At 39.1% G+C, this 15,095-nt stretch overlaps 1 protein-coding gene across 1 annotated transcript; it reads right to left on the bottom strand.

Moving 5' to 3' along the window:
- Nucleotides 1-5,719: 5,719 nt before the first annotated feature.
- Nucleotides 5,720-13,417, bottom strand: LOC135477718 (transmembrane protein 198-B-like). Its single transcript, XM_064757910.1, has 4 exons — nucleotides 13,155-13,417; nucleotides 11,865-12,440; nucleotides 10,643-10,773; nucleotides 5,720-6,547 (listed from the first exon to the last, which is right to left on the bottom strand). Exons 1-4 carry the CDS (start codon nucleotides 13,363-13,365, stop codon nucleotides 6,440-6,442), a joined length of 1,026 nt encoding a protein of 341 aa, XP_064613980.1. The 5' UTR covers nucleotides 13,366-13,417; the 3' UTR covers nucleotides 5,720-6,439.
- Nucleotides 13,418-15,095: the final 1,678 nt, after the last annotated feature.

Below are 15,095 nucleotides of genomic sequence, written 5' to 3'. Positions count from 1 at the left end.
TATGAGTTTTTTGGTTTGTTCAGTATGCAGCATCTGAATGATATGCGAAGTTGTAGTCTAATGGTTAAAGGAGCTTCCTTTCAGTCGCTAATACACCCAAGGTACAGGTTCGAACATGACCTAGGGTCAATCCTGGGTCGAGTCACACCTAAGACTTTAAAAGAGGAATTTCTAACTTCATCGCTAGGCGTTCAGCATGAAGGGGATAGTGCAACAACTGGTTGACCTGTATCAGTATAATGGCTCGGGCGGGGCATTTTACTTGCTTTCGGTAAGGCGTCTCAGTGAAGCAGCACTAGATGAAAGAGAGGTGGAAATCCGTCCTGCAACAAGGAGGCACATTACATGCATTCTAAAGGCTCCTTCGTTGTCATATGACTGAAAAATTATTAAGTGCATATCTCTACATCACATATGGGAATGTTCATCAGTAACTTGCTGATGGTCAGGGGTTTATGCCAGGCACTCCTCAGTTTTTATTCCAATAAATAAATGTATGAAAATGGTCCATGTTCGTGGTCCATTAATCCACACACCTGAAATCCTGTCCTCACTCAGTAATGTATGGTTGTGACTGGTACAAAGGTAGTTGTGGACTTGCCCAGTTGGTTTGTGTATGTCTGTGTGTTCACACATCTGAAATCCTGTCACAACGCAGTAATGGAAGGTTGTGAATGGTACAAAAGTTGTTGTGGATTGGCCCAGTTGGTTTGCATGTCTTTCTGTGTGTCCATTTGTCCATACACTTGAAATCCTGTCATAACTCTGTAATGGAAGGTTGTGAGTGGTACAAAGGTAGTTGTAGACTAGCCCAGTTGGTTTGTGTGTCTGTCTGTGTGTCCATTTGTCCATACACTTGAAATCCTGTCCTAACTCTGTAATGGAAGGTTGTGAGTGGTACAAAGGTAGTTGTGGACTGGCCCAGTTGGTTTGTGTGTGTGTCTGTGTGTCCATTGGTCCATACACCTGAAATCCTGTCATAACTCTGTAATGGATGGTTGTGAGTGGTACAAAGTAGTTGTGGACTGGCCCAGTTGGTTTGTGTGTGTGTCTGTGTGTCCATTGGTCCATAGTAGTTGTGGACTGGCCCAGTTGGTTTGTGTGTGTGTCTGTGTGTCCATTTGTCCATACACCTGAAATCCTGTCATAACTCGGTAATGGATGGTTGTGAGTGGTACAAAGGTAGTTGTGGATTGGCCCAGTTGGTTTGTGTGTGTCTGTGTGTCCATTTGTCCATACACCTGAAATCCTGTCATAACTCGGTAATGGACGGTTGTGAGTGGTACAAAGTAGTTGTGGACTGGCCCAGTTGGTTTGTGTGTGTGTCCATTTGTCCATACACCTGAAATCCTGTCATAACTCTGAAGTGGTTGGTTGTGACTGGTACAAAGGTAGTTGTGGACTGGCCCAGTTGGTTTGTGTGTGTGTCTGTGTGTCCATTTGTCCATACACCTGAAATCCTGTCATAACTCTGAAGTGGTTGATTGTGACTGGTACAAAGGTAGTTGTGGACTGGCCCAGTTGGTTTGTGTGTGTCTGTGTGTCCATTTGTCCATACACCTGAAATCCTGACCTAACTCTGTAATGGAAGGTTGTGAGTGGTACAAAGGTAGTTGTGGACTAGCTCAGTTGGTTTGCGTGTGTGTCTGTGTGTCCATTTGTCCATACACCTGAAATCCTGTCATAACTCTGTAATGGAAGGTTGTGAGTAGTACAAAGGTAGTTGTGGACTGGCCCAGTTGGTTTGTGTCTGTCTGTGTGTCCATTTGTCCATACAGCTAAAATCCTGTCGTAACTCTGAAGTGGTTGGTTGTGACTGGTACAAAGGTAGTTGTGGGCTGGCCCAGTTGGTTTGTGTGTGTCTGTGTGTCCATTTGTTAACTGTTTTCATCAGTCTCAAACTCAGCTGCGGTGTCAGTTGGTCACTCAAACTCTGTCGAGGTGTCAGTCTGTCAATCAAACTCAGCAGAGGACTCAGTCTGTCACTCAAACTCAGTGGGTCAGTCTGTCACTCATACTCAGCAGAGGGGTCAGTCTGTCACTCATACTCAGCAGAGGGGTCAATCTGTCACTCAAACTCAGCGTAGAGGTTAGTCTGTCACTCAAACTCAGCGAACAGGTCTGTCTGTCACTCAAACTGAGCAAAGAGGCCAGTGTATCACTCAAACTCAGCCGAGAGGTCAGTGTATCACTCAAACTCAGCGGAGGTGTCAGTCTGTCACTCAAAGGTCAGTCTGTCACTCAAACTCAGCGGAGGTTAGTCTGTCAATCATACTCAGTGGAGGTCAGTCTGCCACTCATACTCAGCAGAGGGATCAATCTGTCACTCAAACTCAGCGGAGAGGTCCGTCTGACTAAAACTCAGCAGGGGTCAGTCTGTCACTCAAACTCAGCAGAGAGGTTAGTCAAACTCAGCAGAGAGGTCAGTCTGTCCCTCAAACTCAGCGCAGAGTTCATTCTGTCCCTCAAACTCAGCAGAGAGGTCAGTATGTCACTCAAACTCAGCAAAGGGGTCAGTCTGTCACTCAAACTCGGGGGAGAGGTCAGTCTGTCACTCAAATTCAGTGGAGGGGTCAGTCTGTCACTCAAACTCAGTGGAGAGGTTAATCAAGATAACTCTGTTCTGTCCAAGAAGTAGTACAGACAAGGAAACCACAGCTTTCTTCTAATTTTTGGGACACCTGGTCTGCTCATTTTAGCCAGTGTATATGTAATTGTAGCAGGAGTACTGAGTTTCTTTTTTTCTTTTCATTAGACCATCTAATGGACAACATACATACTTTTCCAAAGACTGGTAAAGACATGTAATGTTCTAATTTCAACACTACTAATATCTGTCCCAAAAATTGGAAGTATTAAGGTAACTATAACCCCTTTCACAGGCTACCATTCATGTAGCGCCAAACCCCGCTTCTTAACGTGAAATCTCCGCAATATGATGGGACTACGATGTAAAAATGAGACTATCCCAGAAGATAAAACGCCCTAAGGCAAGATTTCACCTTACATTGATTTCACCGCCCTTTCAAAATCTATCCACAACATAAATGTACCCATTTTGCAATTTCAAGTGGACAAGGACTTAAATCAAAGTTAATTTTTAGTTTTTATTTTAACCAACATGACAGCGCATACATTAACTGTAACAGCTGATTGTATATACAGTAACAGGTATGTGCATGATCCTTAGTTGGCTTCCATGACTTTTAAGATCTGGACCTTGTAACTACATGTAGCTAAATACATACAGACAGTCATACATGTAACTCTGAGCCTCGCACATTGTTTTACTCACATGCAATAATAAAATGTGAGACAAAGAAAATTCTTTAACAAGAAAAAAAAATTATTGCTTTATAATTGTTAATTGTAAAAAGACTTGCATAAAAGAATAAAATCAAATGAAAACTGTGTCCTGGGAAAAAGATCAGGTTGCTATACCACGTGATAAGGTGAGAAATTTTTGTGGTAAATTATACAGGTGAGCAGGAAAAATGGAAATTTCACATCATGACCTGTAGCCAGGGAGAAACTTTCTCCTCAAAATCCGCTGAAATTTCTTTTAATGGCTGACCTCTCTTTGTAAAATGATCAGTTTGGTCATTTTAATGAAAAATTACATTACCGGCATATAAATATCATAATTTCCCTTATTAAATAAAATCAAATGATCGGCTGAAAATTTTAATCTTTGTGGGTCGTGTACATGTACAATAAGGTGACAAAAAGTGTATTTCACTTATTTTCAAAATATTCTAAAAACTTGAGTTAAAAAGACTTTCTACATCCATATTTGCTGATGAATGCACAAAAAAGATGCAAAACTGAATGTTTTAGCACTATTTATCTATAGTTGTAGATGCCTTAATAATACTGTATTGCTTACTGTACAGGTAAAAAATAAAACTAAACTAAAACTGTCCAGAGTTTGGGAGAAATTTGGGTATTAAATATCGTAATAAAATTCCATAAACCTCCCATCGGTTACAAAAGCAGGTTAGATAAGATGTCCATATTTCAATCATTTCTTAAAGGAAATGAAAGTACACGTTACCTGTGGACTGGTATGGTACATGTGGCTGCATAACTTCCCAATTACTAAATGCACATGTAACTAAACTACAGCAAATGACAAACCCATCATTACCTGTTATACCATGTGCCATATCCCTATGCATGTCAGCTGAATCACAGTACACACCCGGAGAATACGACTACCAATGGGGTACGCCAGCCCTGTACAAAGGGAAGCAAATCTTGTAACTGATAAAACAGCAGTGCCCTCTACCTACTTAAATAACAATACCACTGATTTCAATGCCAACACCAGGAATCATGAATAATAAAAGCTGACACTGTTATTCAAACAGACAGAGGGTACTGTTGTTTTATCAGTTACAAGATTTGTTTCCCTTTGTAGAAGGCTGGACGAACCCCATTGGCCAATCAGATGCTTCCAAATCCATTGCTTTCTTAATCATCAGTTGACAAGTTTTCTTAACATTCTAGAGGTTGATTGTACTGAAATCCTACAATACAAACTGTGTATATAGACTTGTAGAGAAAAAGAAACCCAGACAATCGTTCTTCAAGATGTTTACTTGTAAAAGAATGTGCTTGTATGCAGACATAAAAAATATAACACATGTGTACAAGAGACAACTGGAGATTCTATTCCGATATTAATCAAATGGAGACAAAACGGCAGCATCATCATGCATATATATAAATCCGTGTACATGTATGTATGTATACACACATGTATGCCAAAATCAAATGTCAAAAACACAACCCAGTCGTAAGCATTTCACGCACCTTTGTAATCCAGAAAGCTTTTTTTTGGATTCAGACATTCAGCTGGTGAATGCACCAGTGACTATCAAATGTAAACAAAAAAGAATGGAAAAAAGTCTTAGTTGTTGAACTAACAGTATTGGCACAAACATGTGATATATACCCATTAATAATTAATGTTATACGGCCGGTTTCATGAAGCACACTTAGTTAAGTAAGCCCTTAACTACCATGGCAACGTATGTTGTAGAGATACAAAGTGAACTTAGCTAAGGGATACTTAACACCAAGTATGCTTCATGAAACCAGCCCATGGACTTTTAACATGCAATGTAGCATACAGACATAACATATTTTCATAAAACAAGATATGAGAGTATTTAAAAAGCAAGCAGAAAACAGGAGTTTGATGTTTTCTGTCACTGAGATTCACATAATTAAATTACAAAAAAAGGGTCATAATCTATGGCAACATTAAGGTGTTGACAATTTTTTTGATATTGGTAACCGTACCTTCAATACGTTAAGGTACAGTCAGGTGACATTGTTTGCTTTCAATGAAAAGGATGACAATTTCCCATGAACTCTGACATGGTGTGATGAGTTTCAGTCACAAACATATACAAAATAAACATTGTACATAAGTATATTGTATATCAAGAGAAATAAACCAACAAGTACATCGAGTCCATGTGTATGTTGGTGATCTCAAAATGTGTGGATTCACAATTTTTCGAAACCTTCATCATGCAGAAGTCTCCGACAAACATGTACATGTATAAGGAAAACTTTTCCAGGATATTCCTCAGGTAACCTAACACTATCCAGAATGTCGAAGAAGAAACTCGCAACAAAAAGCAAAAATTATGGTACATGAGCAGGACCTGGAAGAATTGCTTCTCTTCAGGAAAGTCTTGTTTCTTCGAAAAAAGTCTTCATCACTTATAAAAGTGTTCTGTGAGTTATTTTTGCCTGTAATCACAATAACTCTCAAAAAAGTCCATCGCTTTCATCACTCCCATCTGTTCATTTTCTTCCGTCCCTGGAAGAATCTCTGCTCATTGCAGGTTACCTGTGCATTTCCAGGCTCACTTAAATTCACATACATAATACCTTACAATACAATACTTATTATTCATGAGTAATACCTTATGTGGTAACAAGTCATACCCTGACAATACTCAATCACTGGTGATATATGTTGCTTAATATGCTGTAATGAGCCGTAAGAATTTTCCCATGAGAGAGGGCACATGTATTCCCAAGGTTTTCTTCACCTTATTTTATGCACAACCTTCCTCTTCATCAAGGTGAATGAGTTTCCATGGAGCACTGCAAATATCACCAGATGTAGAGTCAGAATTTACACCTGTTTGGTCAACACCTGAGCAAATCCAGAACCAAAATCACGCGAGCAGTTTCTCTTTGATACACAACATCCTAAACCTTGAAACACTCCGATGAATCTGAAACATGTATGTCCAGATAACAATCTTGTAAATAAAAAATCGTTTGCTGCTGACAAAGTCTGCTGTGTCTCGATGTCACAAACTGTTGAATGCCAAATCTCTGGCATCTGGCTGGAAATGTCCCAGTTGTATGGAGATTGTTCATGACACAGATAACAACTCAGATCTGGTCACTCTCATGGCAGCTGGGTCATGGTGGTATTGGCGCTATCTGGAATCGCACCTTCACTCTTCTGGGAACTGGACAGAGTATTGGAATTGTCTGTGATGTTCAGCACATATCTCTGCAACAGAAACAGAAATGAAAATAAAGAACTTGCAGATCTTTTGTAATCACTGCATATGTATTTTCACATACCCATGTACATGTGAGGGGTTCATGCAGCAAGGTACTTGATAAATTCCATTATTTATCAGGACCTTTTCAGACAGAATTCCATTACTTTTCCACAACTATCACTAACCGTCAGCACTGCAGGGGTCCAAGCCAAGATTGAAAGAAAAAATATAGGAAAAATAGGAATTTTTTTTCAAAAATTACAGGAGTTTTATAGGAATTTTTAAAATGAAAAAAGAGGAAATATAGGAGACGAAGCTTGAATTTTCACATTGTTTCTGCTTGACAAACAGGTAGGTCTACTTATTAATTACATGTATTCTCAACTTTGGTTACCTACTTTGGCCACCTACTCCCCTTCTGTCCACCCAAATTATTCATTTTATATCACACCAGGCATAGTACATTGTTACTTCAAGTAGACTGATGGCAAGATCTCTGTGCATTCTTGCCTTGACATTATTTAACAGTATAGGTAAATCTGGGCCCAGTTAGATCATGTGTCCTGTGAACTGCAAGCTGAAGGGGTCAATTACCCATGTATGAGGACACTGTCTGGTCATCTCACAACAGTCAAGGTGTGGAAAGTATCAAATCACCACTTGTTTTTTCTTCTTTTAGAATTGAAACTGAATTTAATTGAATTGGAGTTAGGTGTATCAATTATTTGACATGAAAATTATAACTCCCAAAATATGTATTTTCAACTTGTCACCTTAAACCCAGTGTTTTTAATAATAAACATATTCGAGACAAGTTCTTAATACTGGGGTGGGATGTCGTTTCACAGCTTACTATGCCTGGTGTAGCCCATAACAAATTGCATCTTAAAGTAGCTTGTAATTATACAGGATATTACCATTTTAATTACTGGTAACAATAGATGCTACAAACAATACTGAAACACACACTTTTTATGAACTTCACAGATAGTTACTAGTGGGCTCCCAATACAGATCATCTGTTTCTGTATTTTTGAGATTTAACATGGTAAAAATACAACGGCTTGTTACATCACACATTTCAGTGTCCAAGAAGTTTACGTCTGTCTATCATCACAACCCAAAACTTAAAAGCCTCTCTACAATTATTGAGGCTGTCAGATGCAAATACATAATCATGAGTTGATGGATGGTCACTTCAAGATATCCACTTTGTTTGCCATGGTACCTTTCACCTGGTCTTGCATGAAAAGCACATGGTAGTGATCACAATATTGTCTTGTCTGTAGAATCAACAAATAACTGTCCCTCTTTCTTCTTTCTACCAGCAACCATGTTTTCTATCATAGTTAGCTTTCTCTTCTCAACATTCTTCTGGTCTTCTCAGGTCTTTTTAAGCTCTGCCTGTGCCTATTCCATCTTTTTATGTGCAGATTCAAGCATGGCCTGGGCAACCACAGTCTCCATAATATCACCCCTCAATTTTTTTGTTTCCCTGGTTTAGCTATTGCTCACACCCACGGATACCTGGTGCAATGATTGCTTCTCAGCAAGTGATTTCTCTGTGTTTTTCAGTTGTATACTACTGCGGAGAAGTTCTTCGTTTTTTTTTAGCAATCCAGGCAGCCTCCTCTCTTTCTGCTCTATCTTGTCTTTGCTCATCTCTTTTCCTTTGTTCTTCCTCTTTTTCTTTGCGTTCTTCCTTCAGTTGTTGCCCGAAGGCTGTTAATTGAAGCCTCACTTAGGCTTACCCTGTTTTTGATAGGACTGTTGTAACTTACTGAAAATGCCCTTTCTACATCACTGTTTCCATGGGACAGGGCCAAACAACTTTCACTAACTTATTCAGCAATGGAAACTTCCTGTGCAATTCTTCAGTCCAAAGACTTTTGACCAATACATAACAATCCTCCTTATAATGACCGCCCCCATCCTTTTTTACTTCCTTGGACCAGTCTGCTGGGATGCTTTCTACCTGACAGACCCTCCATTCATCAGCTACGATGTCACTGTAAAAATCTCGTCTTAGTTCTCTGGATAAGCTCTGGAGTGATCTGACAGAACAATTGGCAGAATGATTTTGAGGCTGCAAACATCCAGCATGTTTCCGAAATTTGGTGCAGAGAGGAAGCTTCTTTTGAAGATACTGAATCGCTGCCTGTTAGAATTTTTGGATTCCAAGCAGTTATTTTCTCCCTCTCCGATACCTGCCCTTTACCTAGGTTTTTACGACATTCTTCTCCAACCCCAATAGCTGTTCGTACGAGTTGGTTACTGAGGCATCAAGTAGCTGAAGATTTTGGGCTGCATCAGCAGTAGATTTCTTCATCACTCGCCTAACTAAGACATTGAGTAGATCTTAAAGTTTATCACAGAGAATATGAATGAGTGGTTTCTCATACTGGAAGAAGACCAAGAACTTGGCAAATGTAGATGAGAGAAACCTGAGAAAGTTGAGTTGGGCTATGATTTCTGGTCTCTGAAGTTCCACCTTGATCATTTTATACCTGGGTTTTGATAAGTCATTGGGGTTGTGCTCTGGCAGAAAAACTAGAAAGTACTCGATAAGAGCTCTCCAGAATACGTTCTACAGTAGGCCCCAGAGACAACCACCGACATTCAACATGTTTCAAAGGCTTCTTTGTCGCTATGAATATCTTGTAGATCAGACCTGGCTGCAGATCCCTTAAACCAGTAATAAAAAATATCAACAATAAATTCTGGAATATTTGAGCAGTATTCTCCCAAGCCATTGCCAAAAGAATTGTGTACTATGTGAAGAGTACATGTTTTGACATCTAAAAGTCCTGGGGCCCCCATATCAGTTGGCTTTGTTAACCATATGCCAGACAGTGATGCTGACATATTAGGACCCCAATATATATATCGAGTGGGCATAAAAAAATGGGCCGTACTTTGACACTCAATATCTTCGAAACCCTCTTACGTCAGCGTCTAAAAATTTACACACTCAAAAGCCAATATGTCCTCAGTATACAGACCAAATTTCAATTTCATCCTTCACGATAGCTGTTCATGGGACCAAACTCAAAATAGAGTCAAAAATGCATGTTTCGGACATTTCAAAATGATGTTCTACCTTGTTTTACTTGAAAGGGTGATCAATTGGTCCTCCATCTTCTCCGTAGACGGCGCGCAAACATTTCTTCCATGAACTGATTGCATCTCGAATCTCCTTAAGAGAAATTTTTTTCCAGCAGTCTTTAATGCATGCTTTTAGTTTATCCTCAGTGAATTTGTCCATGTGACCCTCATGACACCTGACAGGTGATGCAATGTGGGTCACCTGAATGTGCGTTATTGAGGCTATGTGTTCATTTTAACCCTGTGTACAGATTACTCAAGCTATGACCTTACAAAAATTGGTCAGTATATTAACAAAATCATGCCATTTGAATGTCTAAAGTTTGAAAGGGTTTGAACAAAGGTTAATGGAGCAACGCAGCATCAAAGTACTGTCCATCCTTTTATGCCCACCAGATATAGTATTAGGTTTCCAGTTAGTAAATTCTACTCAACCTAATGTATTGCATTTTGAGAGTAAAAAAAACATTAAATTTCAGTACAAGATGTTCTGGCAAGATGTGTTTATTTGGGTCTGTAAATTTCAATTGCCTCCAGAGTGAGCATTCTGGAAATCTTTTGCACTAGCCGAGATAAAGAAAACCAAGAGCCGAGATAAAGAAAATCAAGAGCAGAGATAAAGAAAATCAAGAGCAGAGATAAAGAAAATCAAGAGCAGAGACAAAGAAAATCAAGAGCAGAGAAAAAGAAAAGCAAGAGAAGAGATAAAGAAAATCATCAAGGATGTAACTGTATCTGGGACAAAAATAATGAAAATATCTCAATCTCTGCACATATTCTCTTTAAAGACTTTAGAGCCGAATGATGACCTCTTTTTTTCTATCAGATATGGAAGAAATTCTGTAAGATCTCATCTCAAATGTACTATAAGTATCATTTTTCACTCATCTGCTCTTCACATATTTCAAAAGTTTTACATTCATGACATTGATAATCTATGACCTGGCTGAAAATGTCTAAAACCAATTGTTTGTGAGATGATATTTCAGACTGACCTGTAGAATCTGGTCTCCCTTGATTCTGCGGGCCTGGTAGAGGTCCCTGTACCGTAAGCCCTGAGTATCATGATAGAGGGCCGCGCGCAACTTGATCAGGTCAACTTTACGTATCCTGCTGCCGTGGACAACTGAAACACAATATCATCATCACCACATCAGAATACACAGGTCGAGATGTAACCAGAGTTTAAGAGTCATGTAGAGCTACTGTAACTCCAGTACTGATAAATACCTGATAAATTCACCCTGTGAAGCCCTCAAATTAGCGAACTCAATGTGAAAAACGTGCACATGTATAAGTCAGCATGCAAGCTTCTCTTTCACATGTGAAAACGTGAGGAATTAGAGGAAGTGAAATGCAGCTGTATTTAATGCCTGTAACACAAATGGTCACCTCGATTTATTTATTTGTTTGATTGGTGTTTTATGCTGTACTCAAAAATATTGGACTTACATGATGGCGACCAGCGTTATGGTGGCAGGAAACCAAGCAGAGCCTGGGTGAAACCCATGACCATCCGCAAGTTGCTGTGACACCTTACCACATATGCCTGGAGAGGAAACCAGCATGAGCTTGAAAAATGGTCACCTTGACAAGGCTGGATAATCACGTATCTCCAGAGCCCTGATAACTGTACAAGCCATGTATACTGAACTGCGCGCAGTGTCTAAACAAAGCAGCCAATTTTGGCCCACTACTCAAGCCTGTCAAGTTAGTTGCAATATAGTCATGTCAATGACAGCCACCATGATGTGGATGGTGACTTGCAAATGGAACATTAGGCCACACCAATTTGAATTGTTTTTCTATGGCAGAATAAATCTTTTTTGTATGTCACAGGATTGTATAAAACTACTTTAAAAACATCTCATCTGTTTAAAATGTAAACTATCCTGGCCAAGATCGGACACATTAAAAATGTGCATTTTCAGTTTTATTCCATTTTCGTGCAATTTTCTAATGCTGGCTGGCTGACCGTGAAAATACAAAATACAATGAGTGTTGTCTTACTTCCTACAATTCCTTGTAATGTTGCCTAATGGTTTTTGGTAACAGAACTTTATATGTTAATCAGACTGGAAGGTGTGCTGATACCTGAGCCACATGTACCATGTACAGATGTAAGAAACATCATGACCCTCAGAGCAGAATGGATGCATATATATATCACAGAAGAATGAACTCCTCAGTTAAGGTTTTCCTGGCTATTAAGCTTACCGCTGGAGTGGTCTAAGTTATGTCCTGTTACTCTCCACTGAATAAAAGCACCGATGATCAGACAGAATGGCCAGCAGGCAAATATAGCCCAGCTGTACCAGCACATCTCTCCGTCCAGATCATGCGCCCGCACCAGTGTCCACAACACGCGCACCGTCACAAACTTCTCTATGTAGTAGTCCAGAGCACCCACCATGAGGGCGCTGCCCAGCATACTGGTCCCCAAGAGGGCGAGACACTTCTGATACTTGAGGGCGAGGAGAGCACATACAAGCCCCACTACGCCCAGGATTGTCAGAGGAATGGCAAGATGTCTGCTGTGGTAAACCACGAATTCCAGAAACACGATAACATACACTGCCAATCCAAGCCCGAAATGGAGCCCTGTCATAAAGAGGCTGATATACTTCACGAGCAAGGTAATAATTCCACAGACAAGCCCCGCCCCCAAAGCTATGCCAATCATGCCAGCAGGGGGCAGTGTGATCCCTTCCACATCCTGGCACACAAGGAAAACCAACATGGCGCCAAAAATAAAGCCAGTGAAGAATGCCATTGCCTTGAAGATTCGGTAACCTGAAGAAAAAGAAAAAGAAAATGAAATCATCTCCTAAAATCTATCAACAAAACAGATTATTATAAATACTGCTACATCAAAGAAATTTATGATGGATTTTTTTTTTTTTTTTTTTTTTTTTTTTTTTGATTGGTGTTTTACGCCGTACTCAAGAATATTTCACTTATACGACGGCGGCCAGTATTATGGTGGGTGGAAACCGGGCACAGCCCGGGGGAAACCCACGACCATCCGCAGGTTGCTGGCAGACCTTCCCACTTACGGCCGGAGAGGAAGCCAGCATGAGCTGGACTTGAACTCACAGCGACCGCATTGGTGAGAGGCTCCTGGGTCATTACGCTGCGCTAGCGCGCTAACCGACTGAGCCACAGAGGCCCCATTTATGATGGAAGCATTGAGTACAGTTTGCAAAACATGTATATTAGTTATCAAGAATTTCAGATCACATAATAGATTTAAAAAAAGCCTATAAAATGTTAAACAAACTGGGTAAAATAAAATTGCAGAAACTCTTCCAAACTACAGAAGGTAAGAGTATATATTTACTGTTTAATATCTATTTTCTAGTATGCTATGTTGTCCATCTCTCTCAATCCATGATTATCACAATTTGATTCAGTACATCAGGTTTGGCATCAATTTTCATATTTCCTGAAAAACTTTGATGCAATATACATTCCAGAATGTAAGCCAAAAGAGTCTAGTAAACTCACCGAAGAATGTATAAATGACGCCCAGTACAAAGCACAGAGCGCACACGACTGCTGTTGGGATGTCATACTCGTACAAGACACTCTCACAGTAAACTTTTGGGTCAGCTGTGGTTGTGGTTCCATTAAAAGTAACTGTGGTGTTAGTAGAATCAGCCAGAAGACGTCGGCCGTGATAAACCACAGCAATCTGCATATCAGCCTGAGATTCCATGGTGAGTTATGTCCCCTTGATACCAGCAGCTGTCACCAGGTGGAGGACCTCAACAGCTCAATCATGGTACACTGTAGAAGACTTTTGGTCAGCATCTATAATAATTAGAAAAAAGAATGTGTATTGAGTTTCTGCTGATCAATGGTTAAAATAAAGTATTTATTGATTCATTTGATTGTCATTAAACGCCATATTCCAACATTTTTCCCATACATAATTGTTTATCAGTATTATGGATGGTGGAAATTGCAGTGCCCAGGGAACAACCCTAAGTAAGTTATTAACTAACCCACACATGTGTCGTGTATAGATATGTTTGTAACAATATTGGAAGACAAATGATCTCAATTCAACAAACTTTTGACACAAGCAATGAAAGCAGGGGGCTATAGTGCAAACCCCAGGGGAAGGCACTGGTATTCACCACTGGCTGAACCTCAAAATATTTCTCAATATCAAACGTATAGATGATCCTACCCAGTCTCCAGGTGTCCACAGCAAGTATCTAGATATTTAAACAAATAGTACTAAATTCGGATGAGAATAAAGTTATGTAATCTTGACAACAGCAGGTCATTATGGAATAACACATACATGTAATTCTCAGCTTGTACATGATAGGCACTAATTAGTGATTACATGTATGTTACACATTACCACAGGTTCATTAAGCCTTTGTGTGAAACGACAGTGAGAAATCACACATTCTTTAGATTCTTGAGAAAATTAACACTCTGTATAATTTTGAGAGTCTGAGAGTCTGATTAGAAATCATCAATTTAAGCAGATTGGTATTCTCTATGACCTTGTAACACTGAGCTTCACCAGATGGGAGATTACATGAGAACAAATGAACATATATATATTTATATATAAATTTATATTTATAAATATCCACTAACTCAGTTGGTCACACACAAACCATACTCATGAATAGTAATATTCATGTATCCCTATAAATATATTTATTGGATTATTCAATATTTCACAGTTCTAATTGCTGTGCATATAGGTACATGTTTAAGAGACAAATGTGCAATGATATTGCATTTTACAATGAGTTTTAAATAACAGTTACCATATCAATGCATGTTTTCTACAACTGTCAGGTGATACAGTAAATGTACACAAGTACGTGTACACATGTACACAGTTGGAGAGCGTCAACTCAACTCAACTCAAAATATGCAAACAGGATTGTCCAAACTGTGGAACTTAAAGGTAATATACACAACTTGGATATTTCAGTTTTACGGTAGCTGTGCTATAAAGTTTACCTTTGTGTAATAATAATAATAATAATAATAATAATAATAATAATGTAATAATACTAATGTAATAATATATATTTTCTACACTCATACTTTTAATAGATTTTGAAGTATACACTGTATCTTTTTTTTATGAAACATTTATTTGTTTATCTATCTATTTATTTATTTATTTGATTGTACATATATGCTGTAATCACAACTATTTTCATTAACACGATGGTGGCCAGCATTATATGACGGGAGCTGTAGGGAAATCAGGCACAGTCAAAGTGAAAATAGAGGCCTTTATAAAAAGTAACAAATCACAAGTTGTTATCCATAAACAAAGCCTAACTGGGATGTTATTGTATCTAAAATGCAAAGATGCGAGATCCTATAAAACATTATACCTAATTTTTTACACTTCTTATACATATATACAGTGGCAGCTTTGGTCATTGTGTGTAGGTGGCGCTC

The sequence above is a fragment of the Liolophura sinensis genome, chromosome 11 (assembly GCF_032854445.1).
Source record: "Liolophura sinensis isolate JHLJ2023 chromosome 11, CUHK_Ljap_v2, whole genome shotgun sequence".
Taxonomy (NCBI): Eukaryota; Metazoa; Mollusca; class Polyplacophora; order Chitonida; family Chitonidae; genus Liolophura; species Liolophura sinensis.
Note: the sequence above shows the minus strand (reverse complement) of the source record. Positions and strands in the feature narration are given on the sequence as shown.

Excerpts from the sequence above, each read along its gene's own strand:
- LOC135477718 (XM_064757910.1), bottom strand. The coding sequence starts at position 13,365 with ATGGAATCTCAGGCTGATATGCAGATTGCTGTGGTTTATCACGGCCGA. Across the intron at positions 10,774-11,864 it reads TAACTTAGACCACTCCAGCG|TTGTCCACGGCAGCAGGATA; the intron begins GTAAGCTTAATA and ends ATTGTGTTTCAG. Across the intron at positions 6,548-10,642 it reads AGGGAGACCAGATTCTACAG|AGATATGTGCTGAACATCAC; the intron begins GTCAGTCTGAAA and ends TTTCTGTTGCAG.